At 38.6% G+C, this 19,589-nt stretch overlaps 1 protein-coding gene across 4 annotated transcripts in view; it reads left to right on the plus strand.

Moving 5' to 3' along the window:
• CERT1 (ceramide transporter 1) overlaps positions 1–19,589 on the plus strand; it is a 50,221-nt gene that overhangs the window by 14,133 nt on the left and 16,499 nt on the right. For all 4 annotated transcript variants that reach the window (XM_083577389.1, XM_083577388.1, XM_083577391.1 and 1 more), the window contains exons 3-7: positions 5,860–5,976; positions 13,837–13,944; positions 14,181–14,319; positions 15,625–15,708; positions 18,983–19,140. In XM_083577389.1, coding sequence (XP_083433515.1) covers positions 5,860–5,976; positions 13,837–13,944; positions 14,181–14,319; positions 15,625–15,708; positions 18,983–19,140 — 606 coding nt within the window. The remainder of the gene's footprint in view (positions 1–5,859; positions 5,977–13,836; positions 13,945–14,180; positions 14,320–15,624; positions 15,709–18,982; positions 19,141–19,589) is intronic.

The following is a 19,589-nucleotide window of genomic DNA, read 5'->3' on the forward strand; positions in this document are numbered from 1 at the left end:
GTACCTAGGGGCTGCTGTTGGAAAGGGAAATTGACTGAATCAGCAACAAACACTGAGTTTGTAATAAGTTATTTGTACAGAAACCTCTCTGGATCTCTGATCAATGTTTTGAATGAAGAAGGGATTCCAGTAAGCAAACTGAAAACTTTATTGGAAGAATGACAACATTTTGGCCAATGCACTGGACTTTAGTGCAAGATTATCTGATCATTAAGTAGACTGGAAAGCTATCTAAAACTTGCTACAAGTGTCACACACAACAAAATGTTGTGGTGTGGAATGCTGTTGTTCAAGCTAGGATTCAATGCGCACTGAGCATTCTTAGTGGGCTGTTTGAGTCCCCCTACTGATATCTCCCTCTTGTGCATGGATGGGTCTGCTTTTGCTACGTAAGGACTGCCACTCAGAATTGAGATCTTTGTTTGTATATCTGATAAAGAAAGCAATGTTGTTAAGAATGCATCTTTTAAAAGTTAATCTCAGTATTGCATATACTTATGTGGTTATAAGTGGGCCAGAATTATGGTATCAGTGCAAAATACTCAGCAGTATATTCTGTAGCTAACTAGGTTTGCATCTTATCAGTGCTTGGATGGAACACCTCAGAAGCTCAATGTATGTCACTTTACGCTGTGTTTAAGAAATGTTGCATGTAAATGTGACCAATAGTTGCAGTGATAGACATTGTAATGAACTGAAAATAATAGCAATGAAATGTCATCCCGTGTCACCCGAATGAGCTGTATGTACCTCGTGAAAGCCGTGATTGTGATGTTAATAAGGTTCTTAGTTCATAATTAATTTTTATCCTTTGAATTTCTTTGTTCCTGTAGTGTGTTTGACCTGATTAATAGAGCTAATAAGAGTATTAGCAAAAATTGAACTTTTATAACCTGTGGTGTGCTTTGTGCATCCATTAAAGATTTAAATACTATAAGAAGAGGAAATTAGGTGCAGTTCATTAGGTACTTTAGTTTAGGTCCAATTACAAAAGGTGGGGTGTTTATGAATTGGTTATATTTGTAGTAAGCTTTAATAACTATTCAAAGGAACTAATATTGAAAACAACCCTAAATCTCTACTAGTGGCAAAAGAACAACAACCTAGGGAGCACATTAAATACCAAGCAGTGTTGCCAGCTAAAATAGTTCTCGATATGGAAATTCAGGAAACAAAATTAACACGTTAATTTCAATCCAAGACTTGGTAGTGCCTTCTTGAGTTTGCTCAAGTGCCAGAGCTCTATGGAAGGGAAAGAGAAAGAAAGAAAGAAAAAGAACACTAACATGAGGAAAATATGTGCTTCCTAAACAGCAGAGGCCAACTGGTCACTGAGCAGAGGTGCAAAAGGGCCAATTTCTCTGGAGCAGATTAAGCTTGAGGAGAGGAGGAAAGAGGAAGGAAGAAAAGGTTCTGCATTCATCCATTTTTCTACACACTCCGCTAGGTCAGATGCTCAGAAGACCTAATTTCATTTGGTCTGCTCTGAGCATGACTAACATTGGATACAACTCCATGCAACTTCTTAACAAATTGAATCACACACCTTTGTCTTTTACAAAATGGCTCTGCATGACATGTGAATGCAGCCAAAGTCTAAAATCCAGTTGTAAAATATTAGTTTTAGCAATATCTTTTGTGTTCCTAGACCTGACTAACTTTGTATCATCTATTTTTAATATTTAATTTAGATGGAGCTGTGTTTTATAGATTCTTAAATATTCTGTCACCTATAGGGTTTCCAGACTCTGAAACAGACCTTTTTAAAAGATAGAAAGAAGAAAGGATATTCTTTGGGGACCATTTTTCAGGCAGAAAAGTAAAGTTAAACAACTCAGCTATGTGCAGGGGCCTGTAAAATAAGCTCTGAAGAGCAGCAGTAATTGTGTTTGAATATGAAGTAAAATTCTGACAGTATGCCTGCTGTGTTTATTGCTGGTTGAACAGGAAATCGGTGATTAATCTGCCTGGCAGAATCATTTCCCAACAGCATTGGTAATCCACCATACAAAGCTACTAGCTTCCAAATAATACAGTATCGGAAGTGGCTGGACTGCTAGACAAAAAGTGATGGAATTATATATCCCTTGGGTAGAACATGGTCTCAGAGCCTTCAACTGGTGAATTTAACAGACAGTTGCCTCTCAAACTAGGAAGTTTGAGCGATAATACTCCACTGGGCCATAGGCCTGGGCAGTATATCAATATATCACCCAGGACCGGTATGAGGAGCAGACCATGATGTCAGCTTCACTCAGTGGTATATTGCTGGGGAAACCGCCACTGCTCCTGAGTCCTTGTGCTCGCAGCGTTGGCTAGAGTTCCTTCCTCCAGTGGGCGATGCTAGCAGAGGGACTCAGGAGCGGCGGCGGTTTCACCAGCGATATATTGCTGAGTGAAACCACTATCCCACTCTGCCCTCATACAATGCAAAGGTAGAAACAAGCTGTATCAGCAAGGTGCCAATACAACTTGTTCCTCCCTCTGCATCTTTAAACTGCTCAGCTGAGGAGTGGGCAGCTGCCCTTACCTTAGTCGAGCAGTTAAAAGAGCCCCAGGCCAGCCAGTGGCAGGGTGGGGGCTCAGTGAAACTGCTCAGCTGAGGGGAGCGTAGTTGCTGCTCCCCGCAACAAATAGTTAGCACCGAGGCTGTCTCAGCTGGGGAAGGGGAATGTTCCTGATCCTCAGCTGAGCAGCGCAAACAAGCTTCATTGTCCCAGCCCACAAGTGCCTGAGTGAAACCACCAGAGCTGGGGCAGTTTCACCCAGTGTCTCGTGGGCAGAGACCAATGCATTTTGGTTTTTTCAACACTGTGATATATCGCCAAACTGCAATGTTTGGCTGGCGATACACTGCGATGTTGAAAAGCTGGTATCGCCCAGCCCTACTGGGGACTTGACCTGTATGTTTCTTGTAGCCTTAGTCATGATTCTGCAGTAACTGACAGTGGTGTCATAAACATACTTTAACTTCTGGAAAAGGAGGAAGAAAGGCTGCATGAATTAGCAAGTTCACTGGCCCTTCAAATAGGGCTGATGCTAAATGGTGAATTACAAGTAGCATGTAATGGTCGGCTTTATTGCACGTTGAGCTTGTAAAAAAGAATGCCATGTGGTGCACTGAGATTTTGTTTTCTGCTTGGCTTTGACAGTCACTCACAGGCAGTTTCAAATTATTTGTTGATCAAAATGCTCCCTCTCCTGTTTTGTCTAGATTAAGATTTAAAAAGATACATCCTGCTTTTACAAACTAGCAACTCGTCCTTTAGAGAGGCGTCCTGGAAGGCCTAGAGCAGTCTACAGATAGACAAGTCTTTGCAGCCAAAGATTTGGGTAAAGATAGTCATACAGCACAATCCTAACCATCCCTAGTTGGAAGCAATCACCAACCTTGTTCCATTGTGAAAGTTCCATTGTAAAAATTACATTAATAAATTGTATTAATGATTCACTTCAATTCTCCTTCAGTTGAGGGAAGGCAGAATCTTCAACTCTGAGGCTGTTCCTCATTCTGTTACCTGACCTGTGGCAAATGTCTATTGTGATGTTGAAATTCTAAATAAGCAGTGCTCATTGTTATGAACCTGTCAAAGAAACAACTGCATTACTAGTTCCATGAGGTTTGAATGAGACTTAGTTCCAATAATGATCTGTAAGTGAACTGGTGCAAAAAATGCTTTCAGATTTTCTTTTCATGGAAGGGGAATTGGAATATCGCTCGGCTTCTGGCTTCCATATTATGGTGCTCAGGCAAGTAGACAGTTTGCACAAGTAGTTGGGATGGCATTTCATCTCTGAGAAACTTACAAGAGATTTTGTAGTGCTGAGGCTTCATCTTTCAAAATTAGTATTGGCCAATTGTATGAAAATGCGAACTATGACACGTGAGTGTCATCTTCCAAGCAGCCGCATTTAAGCTTGCATGAAACTCTGCGTCTAAGAACCTCTCCTGGCTTACAACACTTCCTGGGGTTTTCATGAATCAGAAGCAATCTGTGCTGCTACTATTCAGTCTTCTGAGATCTGGTGTCTTCTGTACCTCTCTTACCACAGTGCTACTGTATCTAATTATACTGGGTTGTTCCCCCTCCTCACAAGTTGTTGTGTTTTTTTATAGAAACCTTCACTGGTGAGTCTTGAATAATCATGGACTTCAGGGCACATATAAGTAAAAGCTCTTAAGGAAGTAGTAGGTTAGGTGAAATATGGGAAATAAACTTATAGAGAAACTACCATTGAGGAGGACATTCTGTCCTGGTCCACAAACAGATCACTGACATGTGATGCAATTAAGTAAAAGGAGGTGGGAGGGGGCTATTGCACCATTGGCTCTTACATGAAACAGACTACAATCTTTTGTATTGTATGGCATGCCAATTTGTATAATACGATAGCTATAATTAATCATTCTACTGCTGCTTACCCTTCAGGGTCTTGACCCTGAGTGAGAACCTGGAGGCTGAGAGGTAGGGTGTGTCAGAAGGAAAAATCAATTAATACTGATTTATATATAGTTTATATATAGTAGTAACTTTGTGTTAATGTAACATTTTTATATGTTTTATATGTTTTTATATGTTTTATATGTTTTGTTTAAGATATCTGTTGTTGCTTCAGTTAAGATATATTGTTAATGTATTAAACAGTATAGAAATTAAATAATCATCAGAACAAACATCACTGCAAGGCATAATTATTATGTTCCTGTTCACTCTAGTGCAGCCTTCCCATAGCCTGGTCCTCTCCATATGTTTCATATAGCAACTCAAATCATCCCTGGCACTGGCTATGCTGGCTGGGGCTGATGGGAATTGGAGTTCAAAACATCTGGAGAACACAAGGTTCTGCTCTAATGAAAAGTTGCATACCACTGTTTTAATACTTCCCTTCCCATGATGGTCTGAAGGGATCGTTTTAAGCTTTGGGGCTGAAGGAGTGTTCCGCGTGAATCTGCTGTATGCTGAAGTCCATCTGCTTTCATCATAATCAAGAAATACTATTTTAAAGGGAAACCTCTAATGTAATTGGTTTCTGCTGCTTTCATTGGTTTGGTGTTGTATGTTTCTATGCACTGGTTTTTAATTGTATTCTGGTTTTTATTGAATTGTTGCTGCCTTGGAGATTGGTGTCTCGGTCAAAAATACAGGATATTAAATGTGTCAATAAATTTTACTGCATTCTCAGTAGTAATTCTACTCATGCAGTTAACTTATTTTGTAGATCTTCATTAATGTTCAGAGTTTGCTTCATTAACCTTTCTATTTCATAAAGGTACTATATTCTGATTTTTCTTGGTTGGATCCTGACAGTGCAACATTAATAATCATGATTATCTCAGTTTGGCTGAATATAGCAACTGATATGAAACATAATGATTAACTTTTATTGGGTCTTTTAATGTGAATTGTCATCTGCTGTGGTATCGATGATAAAGGCTGGATATAAATATGAATAAATGAAAATACCTGTGTGGTGTGTGGTGTTGTTTTTTAAGATTAAAGTAGCAAATTATGGAAAAGGCTTTATCTGAGATTTTAGAGAGCCACTGCATGTCACAGTAGTCCGTACAGGGGTACATAAACTGATGGTCTAATTTGGTATATGGTAGCTTGTTAAAGGACTGCTAAGACTGTCACAGAAAATGAAGCTGGTGAAATCAGGTTTAACATGATTTGGGCCCGGTGAATGGTCTGGGAGTATCTGGAGCGGCAGCATTGCCAAAACTAAGCAGGTATGAGCTTGGTTGGGAAACAATGAGGTCCGTCCCCCCGAAACATGGCAAACGGCAAGGTGCCACATGTTATCTCCTTTATGTATAATTCTTATTGTTATAATGACCTTCCATTTTTCCTTCCACAGCCCCATGATTTTGATGAGTGCAGATTTGATATTAGCGTGAATGATAGCGTTTGGTATCTACGGGCTCAAGATCCAGATCATAGACAACAATGGATAGATGCAATTGAACAGCACAAGGTATGGTTTCTGTTCCTTAGCAATTAATAATGGTGTGTGGTTATGGATGAGCCTCCAGGGGCTTTGCTTAAACACTTCAGTGACATTTCTATGCCAAAACAGATGCTGATGTCCTCAAGAATTGAAAATCGTATTTAAGTATTGTAACCTGTGATATAAGAATGGGTATAATGAGTGAAATGACAATTATGTAAGACTTTGCACTTGACAAATGTAGCAGTAATGAAAGGCTTGGTGATACTTTGAATCAATGCGTGGCAATACAGAAAATAAGCAACATCAATTATATCCAGCAAATAAGAGTTTAAACCATTTTGAGCAAGCTATCATAAGCTAATGGTAAAGTTTAAAAATAGATTGTTACAAGGATTAAAGTAGGAAGAACTTGTAGTGGTTGTTAAAAATACAATGCTAAAAGATGCTGTTGGATTGATCTTGAAGATAATGACTGGATGTGATGTTAGTTTTCAAAGGTTTTTGAAACTAAAACTGAACTATGATTTGGTTTTTTTGTGTTCTTGTATAGTGGTTAGGCATAAAGATAATGTTCCTAATCAGATTAAAGTCATATGGTTAAACATTTAATATTCTGATTTGGGTCTGAATGATGGATCTGGTGCTCGTGTGGCAGTATAAGCAACCAGCTGTTGATTTTTCAAAGGGTATTATGAAGTTACAGAAGGAGTGAACTTTCCATTAAACATCTTTCCTGGAAAATCAAATGTGCTTTTCTTAATTCAGAACATTTATAGGATGCATATTTTGCATGCAAGCCAGTATTAAATAATATACAATAGAATGAAAACACTAAAAATATTCTTTCAAAAGGCTATAAAGTCAACAAAGCCAAAAACACAGATAGCAACCTCTAAAAGAGCCTCAGCAACTGAACTTGGAGAAATGGGGGGGGGGGGGAATGCATGTGACCAGGCTGCCTGTGTGGTTGGGATATGCCTGTGGCCCTTCAGATGATGGACTTCAACTCCCATCAACCTCAGTCAACATGATTAATGGTGTTGGATGTTTAAAATCATAGTGTTTTTGGTATCTGATGAAAACAAAGAAAGTAATACAATAATCCAGAACTGTGTGTGAAAAAATAATAGAAACAATAATACAACGAGTCTAATCAGAAGTCAAATGTGTTTATTTTGTTTCTCTCTTTTTAAACTCTTAACCCTTTTTCTTTTTCTTTTTTTCTTTTTTTTCTTTTACCCCTTTCCTTTTCTTTTTCTTTTCTTCTATTTCTTTTTTCCCCTCCATACCCTTTTTCTTTGGCCCTTTTCTTTTTGATCTGCTAAGAGCCAAAGAGATAAAAGTTAAATATGAAAATTTGAGTAAGTTAAAGTGATGTTCTATAACTTGTCAATTATTGTTAAGGATGGGCAATTGTAATGAACTGATGTAGTTACTGTGGTTTTTCTTGTTATCGTTGAATCTTAAATAAAGTATATGAAATTCAATAAAATAAAATAAAATGTTGAACAAAATCAGGGTGCAGGGCCAGGAAAATGCAGCAGAGGAGAAAACTCAAAACTGGTCAAGCATTATATCAAAGAATTAAGCATATATGAATATATGTAGCGAGCCAAAAAAAACACTACCAAAATAGCTCACACAGCACTAAAATGGCTCCAGTTAAATTAAGGTGGTGAGTTGTTGTAGTTTTTTGGCACTGTACTTTGCAGTGTGCCCAACTATCCTGTAAGCAAAGCTTAAAACAAGTTTTCAGTTATGTTTAAAATAGGGAAAGGATATCCAGTGCCCAAACACCAGAGATGGGCACCTCCAGCAAGCACGCCTGCATTTTCCTGAGGGGGCAAACTACATATCATATGCAAGAATCTCATTGCACTTTTAAAAATAAAAATTAAGTTGCTTTGGAAGTGGGAATATAACACAAGGAAGCAACATAATACAGAGAAAGTGGCCATCCTTGTCCCCATTCTAAACTGCTTCTCTATTCCATGGGCTTTCAAATGAGTATCTGTTCTCTCAAATGGGTCTTTTGAACTCCACATACATTCAATCAAAAATTGAATGTATTAGCTTAACTATCCCATGAGGTTACAGCCCAAAGACTTCTGCCCTGTTTGGTAACTAGTGGGCAAGCGACATTAACCCTTTATTATGTGATTGAAGAACTACTTTTCTCTACTGGTCCAGTAGAGAAATTCCTAACTGATGTTGAAATAAATGTGTTTTTATTGCAATTGAGCCCTGTAACATGGGCTGAAATCTTAGCCATGTTGAAGGAGTCAGTCCAGTGAGATACTATCTTTGCCTCTCCTTGGACTTTGAGTTGAGGCAGATAACTTTCTAGAAATACTGTATTCAGGACTTTGTGTGCTGTACTTTGCTCTCTCGTATCATTTTTTAAAAAAGTAAATCCACAAAGCAGCACTTAGAAAATCAAGCACTTTATTTTATTTTATTGGCTGCTTTTCTACTAAGATTCCCCCAAAAGGTTTCAAGTAAAATGTGTGTAGACAATGGATATAGAAAACACAAAGGGCTAATTTCAAACCTATCTGATGTGACTACCCAAAATTACATTGTTCTGCAAAAATAAATATAATATATTATATCCTTCATGATTAATCAGATTATACCTTTAGAGCCTTTGACAATACTGCTAGATTGTGTGGATGGCAATTAGAGTTAATACAGAATCTTCCAAGTGTATCTAGAATTCTAGCAACTCTTTTTATATATATATATAAAAAAATTTTATTGGTTTTTCAACACATATTAAAAGACAATACAACACAATACATAAACAAACAAACATATAAACACGTATAATTTCTTAACCTTTTTTTCCTTAAACCTTCTTTCAACGACTTCCCCATACCTCCCCTTTCTGCATCCCTGTTTTAAATCTTTTAAATCTTTCCAGCAACCCCTAATTTCAATTACTTGTAGCACTTTCTTTAAATCTTTTTTCTCATATCCAATTGTTTGTCACTGCAATTCTATTTTGCATTACCCAAGACATTTTAACACTCATTAATTTCACAACAGTTCTTAAGATAAACTTTAAATTTCTTCCAATCTTCTTCCACCGTCTCTTTCCCTTGGTCTAGAATTCTAGCAACTCAGAAATGGAGGTGAGCTTCACCACCACTGCTTGGCTAGCTAGTTAGAATTTGGGATATAGCAGAGAGTCTGAAAGAATACGTACTTTGGAGAGATAGAAGACAGAGAAAAAATTGAATTAAACATTGATTAAACATTTAGTACCTGTATAAAATCCTGCTGCACCCTGGAAAAATTGATCAATGTAGAAATTTCTTCCTACTGTAAAACATATCTATTTATACATAATTATATTTAAGTTACATATACCTTTTCTACTTTCACATTTATATATTGATTTAAGGTGATTGTTTTATGTCTGCTTAAAGATAGTCTGTTCTATTTCTTTATACACTATTCTATTCAAGTTTTTGAGATATCTGAAAATGTATGGCTAGAGAGCTATATGCAACTCTTGTTAAAAACAAGCAAGCAAACTTATTTTCATATGCCTATTTCTGTACAGAGCTTGGTAGTAGAGCACATGTTTTGATTGCAAAAGGTGCCAGTTTTGCTCCCTGTCTGAAATGCTGGAGAAGCATTTCCAGTCTATCTGCACCCAATAGTCTCACTTGGTGTAGGCAGCTGTCTATATTCCTATTACCTGTGCTTATATGGGGCAAAGTGCCACGGAGGATATAGAAGCCCATTTGCTTCAGACTCTGGGATCTGACACTTTGCTAGGCAGTACAGCTTTCAAGACTACCGTATTTTTCGCTCTATAAGGCGCACCAGACCACAAGACGCACCTAGTTTTTGGAGGAGGAAAACAAGAAAAAAAAATTCTGAATCTCAGAAGCCAGAACAGCAAGAGGGATCGCTGTGCAGTGAAAGCAGCAATCCCTCTTGCTGTTCTGGCTTCGGGGATAGCTGCGCAGCCTGCATTCGCTCCATAAGAAGCACACACATTTCCCCTTACTTTTTAGGAGAGAAAAAGTGAGTCTTATAGAGCAAAAAATACGGTAAATCTGGGGTAGGCAACTTCCAGGTTGTTGGAATACAATTTCCATCAGCCACTGCTGTGGGGCTTTCCATAGGCAGCTGGCTACTGTCCGAAAGGGGATGCTGGACTTGATGGACTTTTGGTTTGATCCAGCAGGGCTCTTTTTACTCTTTGACCCATAGCAATTTTTAAAAGCAAACTTTTATGCAAGCTTTGTTTATATGTAGAGCAAGCTGAAATTCAGGATGCAGAATTCTGTGCCTGGTGAAAAACTGTATGGTGCAGTTGTCACGACACAAATAATGAGGGCGCCCTTATTATATTCCATAAAGAGATGCAATAAATTCAATAGCTAGTGTTTCAGAGCAATAGAATTGGCAGGAGGGGGTTAAGCATTATCTTTTACAATGTGTCCAGAACCCGGAGGTCTGCCTTGTATGCAAGTTTTACTCTGAAGTAGCTAGGTCTGAACTCTCTATAAAAATAAAATCTATCCTTGATTTTAATTTAAGAAACCTGAAGCTGTACAGGCTTTTTCAGCTAAAGCCAGACATGTATGAACCTTTAATCATTTAAAATTAGGCTGTTTTGAAAACATTTTAAAATGCAGAGTAACCGGAATGTAATAAAAGCATGATAAAGGTTACTGTTGGACTTTGACCAATAGTAACCTTAAGCAAAGTCTTCATCTTCTTTTTATTGCTTCCATCTAGTGGCCACTATTGTTCATGACATGTCATTCTTAGTCATTATTTTCTTCCCAAGATTTTAGTTTGCAATCTGGTGTAGTCACTTCATCTAAATGGAATAGTTATGATTTTCTGTTTCAATATGAGGAAAGAAAATAATAACAGTAATTTTATTATTTATACTCTGCCCATCTGGCTGGGTTGCCCTGGCCACATGAAATTCAGAAGTCTCATGTGATTCATGTGGGTATGTGCTCACATGTAGATATGCATAGTTAGATCATGTGTAGGTGAATTGCTTTCCTGAAGCCAGTATCTTATCATTAAACCTAAAGACATTTTCCTGATCTATCCATCCAGTTTGCTTAAGAAACTGTTTCTAATCTGGTCTCATAAAGTATTCCTGCAGCCTTGGTATTTGATGATTGTACCAGCCGTATGTCAAAACTCTATCTGAATGTGGTCATATGTGAACAACAAAATACATTTATTTCAAAGTATTCCCCATGCCTCTTTTGAGAAAGCAGGTGCCCAGTTTTTGTGGTTATGAAATGAATTTTCAGTGCCATCAGTCCCTTCTCAGCCAAGACACCCTTCTTGAGCAGTGCCAAAGGATGTCCTCTGTTCGATTCCTGTCTCTGCCATTTTGGGTGGAACAGTTCCCCCTCGTGAACTACCCCTTTATGTTGTCTAACATTTTGCCCAATTCCTCTTCACCCTCTTGTTCTGAGTTCCATCAGATTCTAGGTGTATGAAATACTATTGGTGAACTTGTGTTTTAAAGCCCCTCTCCTTTAAATCATTCAGCAGTGTCTTTGGTGATATGTGTCTGCATTCTGTGAGAATATTCGTTGCATAACAGCTTTCACCAGTCTTATTTTCCTATGCCTGCCTGTTTTTATTCTGTTTTCATTCACATATATCTTCCTCTTACCTACTTCAATATATTATTTCACTTTGATGCTGCTTAACTTTCTATCTCCTTTTATAACTTGATTAATAAAGTACAGGTCAAGCAAAGTGGTATTTCACATGTAAAGAGTGTTGCATAGAATTAGCGTCAAGCATCTGTAGTGTTTTATCCTGCTACTTCCCAGTTCCTAGGTGTGGGTTTCTAATTGGAGAAGAATAGCTATTTGTGTGTAGCTGTTATGCAATAAGTAGGCCAGGCTAAAAAGAAGTCAGTGGGTGAATACATTAAGCTTCATGAGGGGTTAAAGTAAATTTATCTAAATATGGGAAATCAGGGCGTGGGACCAGTGATGCTTCCTATGAGTCTGTGCTTTTTCTCTCTGAAGCATTACTGACCCACTTAAGGAAATCCCTATCGGACGATTGAGTCAGCAGTGAAGGTCTGATGTGATTGAATACTTAAGCTATTGTGTTGCTGGATGCTGTTTCACTGATGGTGTGCTTTGCTGCTACTGCCTGCACCAACAGAATATTACACAAGGCTTTAGGATCATGTGGCTTTCCCCTCCTCGACTGTCAACCTATGAAAGAGCTTTCTGAAAGGAATAATGGAGTCTATTCAGAGATGCAAAAAGCTGGTGAAGATGTTGCAGTGTGCTTTGTTAGTTCTGAGTATAGCTTTGAGGCTACACCCATGCATGGATATTTGACAAAATGGCTTCTGGATGTTCAGCATGGTAATTGGCGTTAGGGTTTAATATTGTGCATTGATTGCTACAATAAGAATGAGCAATTCCTTTAATTTCAAGGTAGTGACTGTCAGCTTTTCTGTTGAGTAGACTTTGGCTGCCTCTGTTTTAGCAACGTGGATTATTCATACTTAGGGTGGAAGACGCTTTTATCAACATTTTTCATCTTGATTATAACGGAGTTATTCCTACAGTGAATTACTAATGATCTGCTCTGCAAGACATAAAAAGTTCGGCATTGAACTGCTCCGCCTTAGATGCTGCAGTCATAGAATGGTGGGGCTTTGCATGATGCTTGCTTTGTTTTTCTTCTTATGCTTTTTGCATGTGCCACTAACTTCTACACATATATCTCTATGCACTATTAATATTCCTTCCTTTTCTGAAGCCACACTGCAATTTCCCCCCATATTTAGCTTTATCATCCCCCTACCCCACCGTGGTAACTAAAAATAATTGTTTTTGTAATTGTCATTAATAGTCTCAAAATATGCAGATGTTGACACTGCACATTACTCTCTTGTCCGTAGTTGTTGTAGCAGATAAAATTGTACAAGGAGTGCACATATTGTAAGTCTTAAGTACAATTAGCAAAACCTGACTCCAATGACACACACCTCAGTTGCACATCAAGAATGAATTACTGCAGTGCACTCTGCACTGGGTTATCGCTGAATAGTTTTGGGAAGCTGCATTTGGTTCATAATGCAGCAGCAAGGATGTTATTGGGCACACACCCATGGGATCATGTTACTCTTATCCTACAGTGTCTGCATTAACTTCTAATTTGCTTCTGGACACAAATCAAAGTCAAGGGTGGGAGCATGATTGATGTCCACAAGAGTTAAGGCCTTCTCAGTGACTGTAGCAATACTCTGCCCTGTCTTTGTAAAGCAAATAATCCCTTCTCTGGCTGTCTCTCATGCTGACAAAGACATTTTCATTCTGGCAGTTTCTTCCCTGCTAAACTTCATCTGTGGTAGGCATTTTTATCTGTGAACTCTTGTTTCTTTAAAATGTATTTTAATGTATTTTACTATTTGTGTATTGAGTATTTTACTGTTTTGGAAGGTCAGGGAGGGTTAATACATGTATGCATACTCTTGACTTCTGGCAAACTCTTAATGACAGTGACTAGTTAAAATCCTGGGGATCCACAAGATACAGGTAGGGAACAGAAGACTTCTTAATAGGCTGCTCCAATGAAATACGCTTACTCTTGTGTTGAATTTACATGAGGTCTTGGCACATCATGCCATATATTGATACATATACTGGATCACCTCCACTCTTCCGTCCTCTTCGGCTCTCCTTTTTCTACTACACCAAATCAAGTCTTGCATGCTTGAAGTTGAAGTAGTATATATTAACTTGGCTGCATTTCTCTAAGCACTATCCTGTTTAAAGAATATCATTTTTGAAAAATCTCTTTGATGGGGATTTGCCTCTTTACATTTCATAATTAATGTATGTGTTCCTCTTTCTTCAGACTGAATCTGGCTATGGATCAGAGACAAGCTTACGGCGCCATGGCTCTATGGTATCCCTTGTGTCTGGAGCGAGTGGGTATTCGGCAACATCGACCTCCTCATTCAAGGTTAGTGACAAAGAACGTAAAGGTCTTACAAATGATTCCTCATCCATACCCCAAGTTGCATGCATCTCCTGTGATAACCTCATAATGATGTATTTTTGTCTACTTAACTTTTTATTGATTTTTTTGTTGTTACATTATTGCCTTGTGAACTGCCTTGGTATTTCTTTTGATATAGAAAGTAATATAGTAAATAAAAATAAATAACAGCTGAATGGTTTTAACTTCTGGGTTTTCAGAAGGGCCACAGTTTGCGTGAGAAGCTTGCTGAAATGGAAACCTTCAGAGACATATTGTGTAGACAGGTTGATACGCTACAGAAATACTTTGATGCCTGTGCTGACGCTGTCTCCAAGGATGAACTTCAGAGAGATAAAGGTATTCAGCTTAAGTTAGTTATTTAAACAAAAGGCATCACATTCTAGGGTCTGATAGGAAAGCAACAAGCGTTACAAACTGTCATATTTGTAACTTTTGTTTAAAAAAATTGACAAGTCTTTCAGCTGTCTAGCACAGCACTGCCCAACCTCCTTCATTAGAGATAATTGTATACTTGCTTCCCATACACTTCCTTCTGCTCTCTTCAGATCCCCATCTTCTCTTCCTCTTCCCACTAATGCTGTTGATATGTGTGTTTTTAATAATTGCTCTTTCACTTTACCAGTCATACATGGGATGCATAGGGTTACCGCAGAGTCATTTGTAGATGAGCATTTGTGCTGAGTGCACATACACAATGGACTTGGGTTACTGGTGCAGGATGTAAGGCCTTCCTACACTGATGTAATACAAGTTCCCTGTGACTATTCACATTCCATCATAATAGGGTTACATTCAGAAGTAACCCTGCAGTAAAATGCTAATACAGTCATATTCACGAAAGCAGAAACTTGTGCATTGCTGCTCTGAAGTGAAACCCTTTGTCGGGCAGGCTTGCTCCAAAGTGGTAGTAGTAGTAATAATAATAATAATAATAATAATAATAATAATAATAATAATAAATTTATTGTTTATACCCCGCCCATCTGGCTGGGTTTCCCCAGCCACCCTGGGTGGCTTCCAACAAAATATTAAAATACAATAGTCTGTTAAACATGAAAAGCTTCCCTAAACAGGGCTGCCAGTAAGTGTGGATTAGATGCCGCTTTAGTGAAAGCAGTGCTAAAATGTCTCAAGTTGGAAGGAAATGTCACTACTTGCTTTGATGCACATTTTGCTGTACCTGGCCAAATGTTCACTCTGTGTTTTCATATTTCACAGCAAAATTTAATAGAAATGTAGCAACGAGGGTAGCCAAGGGTTCTTTTGTTTCCATCAAGAATCCAAAGCTACAAAGTTGCTTTGAGTGATGTCACAGAGCACATGATGAAATATCACCTCAATTGTTTTGCTGAACAGATGTGTCAGAATAGCCCTCAGCGTGGCTGAACCACCACTACCCCCAGCATTTGGATCCCTGCTAGCCTTAACTTCCTGTTGCTTGTACATGATAAAAGAATAATAATTTATGACCATGTTGCAGTGTACACTGAAATTATACACTGAAATTACACACACGTAAGAGTAGTAGTAGAGTATGTCTTGTTGACTCTCCAGATACGACTGCACTGGCAAATTATTTTTCTACTGCTCTTTCAGTTTCCTCCAAGGCCCAGTAGTAATCAATGCTTCTCTTTGTTGTAGTGGTAGAAGATGATGAAGATGATTTCCCTACAACACGCTCTGATGGGGATTTTTTGCACAATAGTAATGGAAGTAAGGAAAAATGTGAGTACGCTTAAATGTATGGTTGTCAAAATGTTCTAAAGATGTAAGAACAGTGATCCTGAAGCTAATTAGCCACAAAATAACTGTTCTTCAGAGACTTACAATGGAACCCTATGCATGTCTTCTTAGAAGTAAATCTTAGTAAGTTCACTGGCACTTACACCCAGGTAAGTTGGCATATATTGCCACTACAGAGTTCAAAAATTCTTCAGGGTTTCAATAAATGTGCTCTGGTAATAAAGTATGTGTTTCACTAATAAATTATATGTACTGATTTGTAGTTTAACCAACCTTCAGCCGCTGAGAATTATTGCATCTCCTAGGTTAGCCTTCTACAGAACTGCGGGAAAAGGATCTTCTCTATAAAACTAGTTAACAATCACAAAGTTTTATTTCTAACTTGAAATACCTCCCCATTGGCTGAATCTCTTTAATTTGAAAATAGATAGTGACTAATTCCCATGTGATCAGATTTAAATAAAAGCTGCCTCATCCCAGTTGATTGTGCACAATTATGTTTAGGTGGGCATCTTCAGCTGTCACTTTGAACTCTCCTTTTTTCTTTTCATTAGCATTGTAAACTACACGTACATCTTGTCATGAAATATGGCACAGGTATTTTAAACCACTCAGCCACGTGTTCGGGGGGGGGGGGAGTTAGTTTGCTTTCTTTCTGACTATTGATCTTGTACTTGGTTGTGTTTCCTTGCCTGAAAAGACATAGAAACCTTTATCTTACTACTTCCACCGCAAGATGATGTGTTGAGAATTTATGCAAACATGTATAGAATCCTATAATTGTAGGGTTGGAAGGGACCCGGAGGATCCAACCCCCCTGTAATGCAGAAACATGCAGCTGTCCCATGCGGGAATCAAACCTACAACCTTGGCATTATCAGCACCATGCTCTAACCAACTGAGCTACTGTGTTCTGTTCTAAAAGAGGGGCAAGAGCTAGGCTGCTCACGGAATTGTACAGATGAGGGAAGTGTGGCCCTTCAGATGCTGATGGGCTTTAATTCCCATCAGACCAAGCCAGCATTCCAGTAGTCTGTGATTATGGGATTGGAGGCCAACCAGGTGTTGGGCTGCAGGTTTTCACTGGAGCCAAGCTGAAAACAGGTTTTCTAAATTTATACCTGGAGAGCAATTTCTCTGGAGTCCCTCTTCATCAGGCATAGGCAAACTCAGCCCTCCAAATGTTTTGGGACTACAACTCCCATCATCCTGGTCCTGTTAGCTAGGGATGATGGGAGTTGTAGTCCCAAAACATGCCTGCCCTTCATGGATCTTCATATGAAGACTTTGATGCAGAATGTTACCATGGAGCTGCCACTTTGCCATGGCTTCCCTGTTCAGTGGTTTTTCAGAGGCAACTTCACATAGAATCCCAGAACTGTAGAGTTGGAAGGGGACCAGAGGGTCATCTAGTCCAACCCCCTGCAATACAGGAATCACAGCTAAACAGGAGATATACCAAAGGGCAGGGAACCCGTTCTGTATGTGGGCACAAAGGGATCTTGTGACCCAGGACAAATTTTACCAGCATATGGTCACAGAAAAAACTAATATTACTTCTGTGTACACATAATTAAATAGATAAATAAAAAAACAGAGTAATGACTAATTTTTAATCTCTTTCCCATTTTAAAAAAATATATCCAGAGCTGTAGAAGTGTACTTGACTAGTGGGGGAGGGGGGGTTGGAATGATGAGGTTTGTGAACTGCTATCCTTCACTTTAGCTTTGGAAGATTGAGTGATTATGAAGACACGACCATTCTGTGCATAGTCGTCTTGATTCTTCTTGTGTGGCACTTTCTGTAGCTTTATTATTATTATTATTATTAATTTATTTATTTTATTTATTTTCTGGTTGCTAATATTTATTTAAGCCTCTTGTATAACGCAAAAACTTTCAGTAATGTGTCTGAAAAAATATAAGCTGCAAGAGGACTTGAAGCAGCATCCTCTGAAAGATTATGCTTTTTTTGTATCTCTTTTCATTTTTAAAATGGTTTTGATCACTTAAGATGACTCCAAAAGCGACAGTAGGGGAGCGGACATTTTGGCTGTTTCATGTACATTCCTTGAATAGAACAGACTGAGCTGAAATTGTCAATGCCACCACTTCTCTTTGTCAAGTAATGGCAAGTCTGGCATGTTACCTTGATCCCTGGGCAGGGGAAAGGCTTAATGCGTCAGCTTTTATCGGAGCAGATTCTTTTGACCCAAGGTCTATCCACTAAATTTCATAAGCTGCCATTAGCAGTTCACCCTATGATAGCTCTTAGAGCATGGGCTGGAAAAATCTCTGCTTCAGACCTTGTCTCAGCCATAAACTTGCTAGATGACCTTATCTTTCAGCCTCCACTCCCCGCCTCCCCACTGTTTCTGATAATGCTGGCAGCAACCAAGTAGCTCTGGTAATCACTGCAAATGTATGTGAAGCCTTTGGCACAACTCTTTTAAATGCTGAACTCCAGCCCTGAAAGGGGCTAGTTTCAGTTACCAATTAGATTACTGATTTAGATTGTACATCTGATTTGGATGCGGTAGATGCTCTATGCCATATATTGGACCATGCCATTCCTAAATGCAGGCTCCTAGCAAGCAGCCAGCTCCAGTCTTAGTGTGTCAACACATGACTGAACAATATGTTTTGCCACTGTTAATATATGTTGATGTATTTTTATAACATTCTCTCTTGTATACTTTTAAATAGATCACTTTTTTTTTTATTTAAACAAGCTTAGCAACAGATGGCTGATGCGGTATTCGAAATCCCTGTAACTAAGGAGAATTCATTTGTTGAGGTATATTCAGAAAGTGCCCTTCCACTTCAGAGGACATCATTAGAAACCTGAACACCTTTTCTGAGGGCATTTTTCACAGTTCACGACAAGATTCGAGCGCACGTTAATTATTGGTTTTTAAATGCTACATCTGCTAGGCTTTAAGGTAGTTCTGTTTTAATCGAGCTGTCAAATTGGTGGTATTGTTACAAGAGTATTACCACTTCTGCCACCCACATGGCTTTTTTCCCTTTCAATGCTGCTAATACGGCACAGAAGAACTGAGAGAATACAGTACACTAAAGATGTAGCTGAAGAAGGACATTTCTCCTGTTGAGTTTCCTCTATGCTTTCCAAATAGGTGAACTCTAATGGTTTAAACTGCGCACAAGCCAAGCATGCAGTAAATGCTTTATGAGGTAACATGCATTTGAGCAAAGCACGGTTTGTACTGATAAATCTCTAATCTGTTTGTTTTAGTGTTTCCACATGTAACGCCCAAAGGAATAAATGGCATTGACTTTAAAGGGGAAGCTATAACTTTCAAGGCAACGACTGCTGGAATCCTTGCTACGCTTTCCCATTGCATTGAGCTAATGGTAAAACGTGAAGAAAGCTGGCAGAAAAGATTGGATAAGGTAAGATTTCACTGCCTTTTGGAGGGTTAAATGGCGTGGCTTTGGCTTCAGGTAAATTAAGGGTGGTAACTTGTGTTTACATGCAGTTATGTACCTTAAGGTTGTTTTCGACAAAATGGTTTAAAATGCCAGCACTTGCATCTATTGTAGCCATGTTATTTAGCAAATATCACATGTTGCTTGTTGCTTCTCCATCCGCAGACCTGATTGCAATCTGTTAGTGTTGTATGTTTGAAGTGTGCTTCTTACAATTTGGTGTTTAAGAAGCTTTAAACAGGATTAAGCTTTTTTAAATATATATATATATATATATATATTTGTGCTAATTTTCCTCATGCCCTGTGTTAGCCATATTGCTTGTTTGTGAGTAGTGCTACATAACTCCGCAGTATGTTTTAACTCTGTGTCCTGGGGTGAGAATCTTCTTCTTTGGCGATCACTCGTAGCCA

The sequence above is a fragment of the Podarcis filfolensis genome (genome assembly GCF_964270895.1).
Source record: "Podarcis filfolensis genome assembly, chromosome: 11".
NCBI classification, from domain to species: domain Eukaryota; kingdom Metazoa; phylum Chordata; class Lepidosauria; order Squamata; family Lacertidae; genus Podarcis; species Podarcis filfolensis.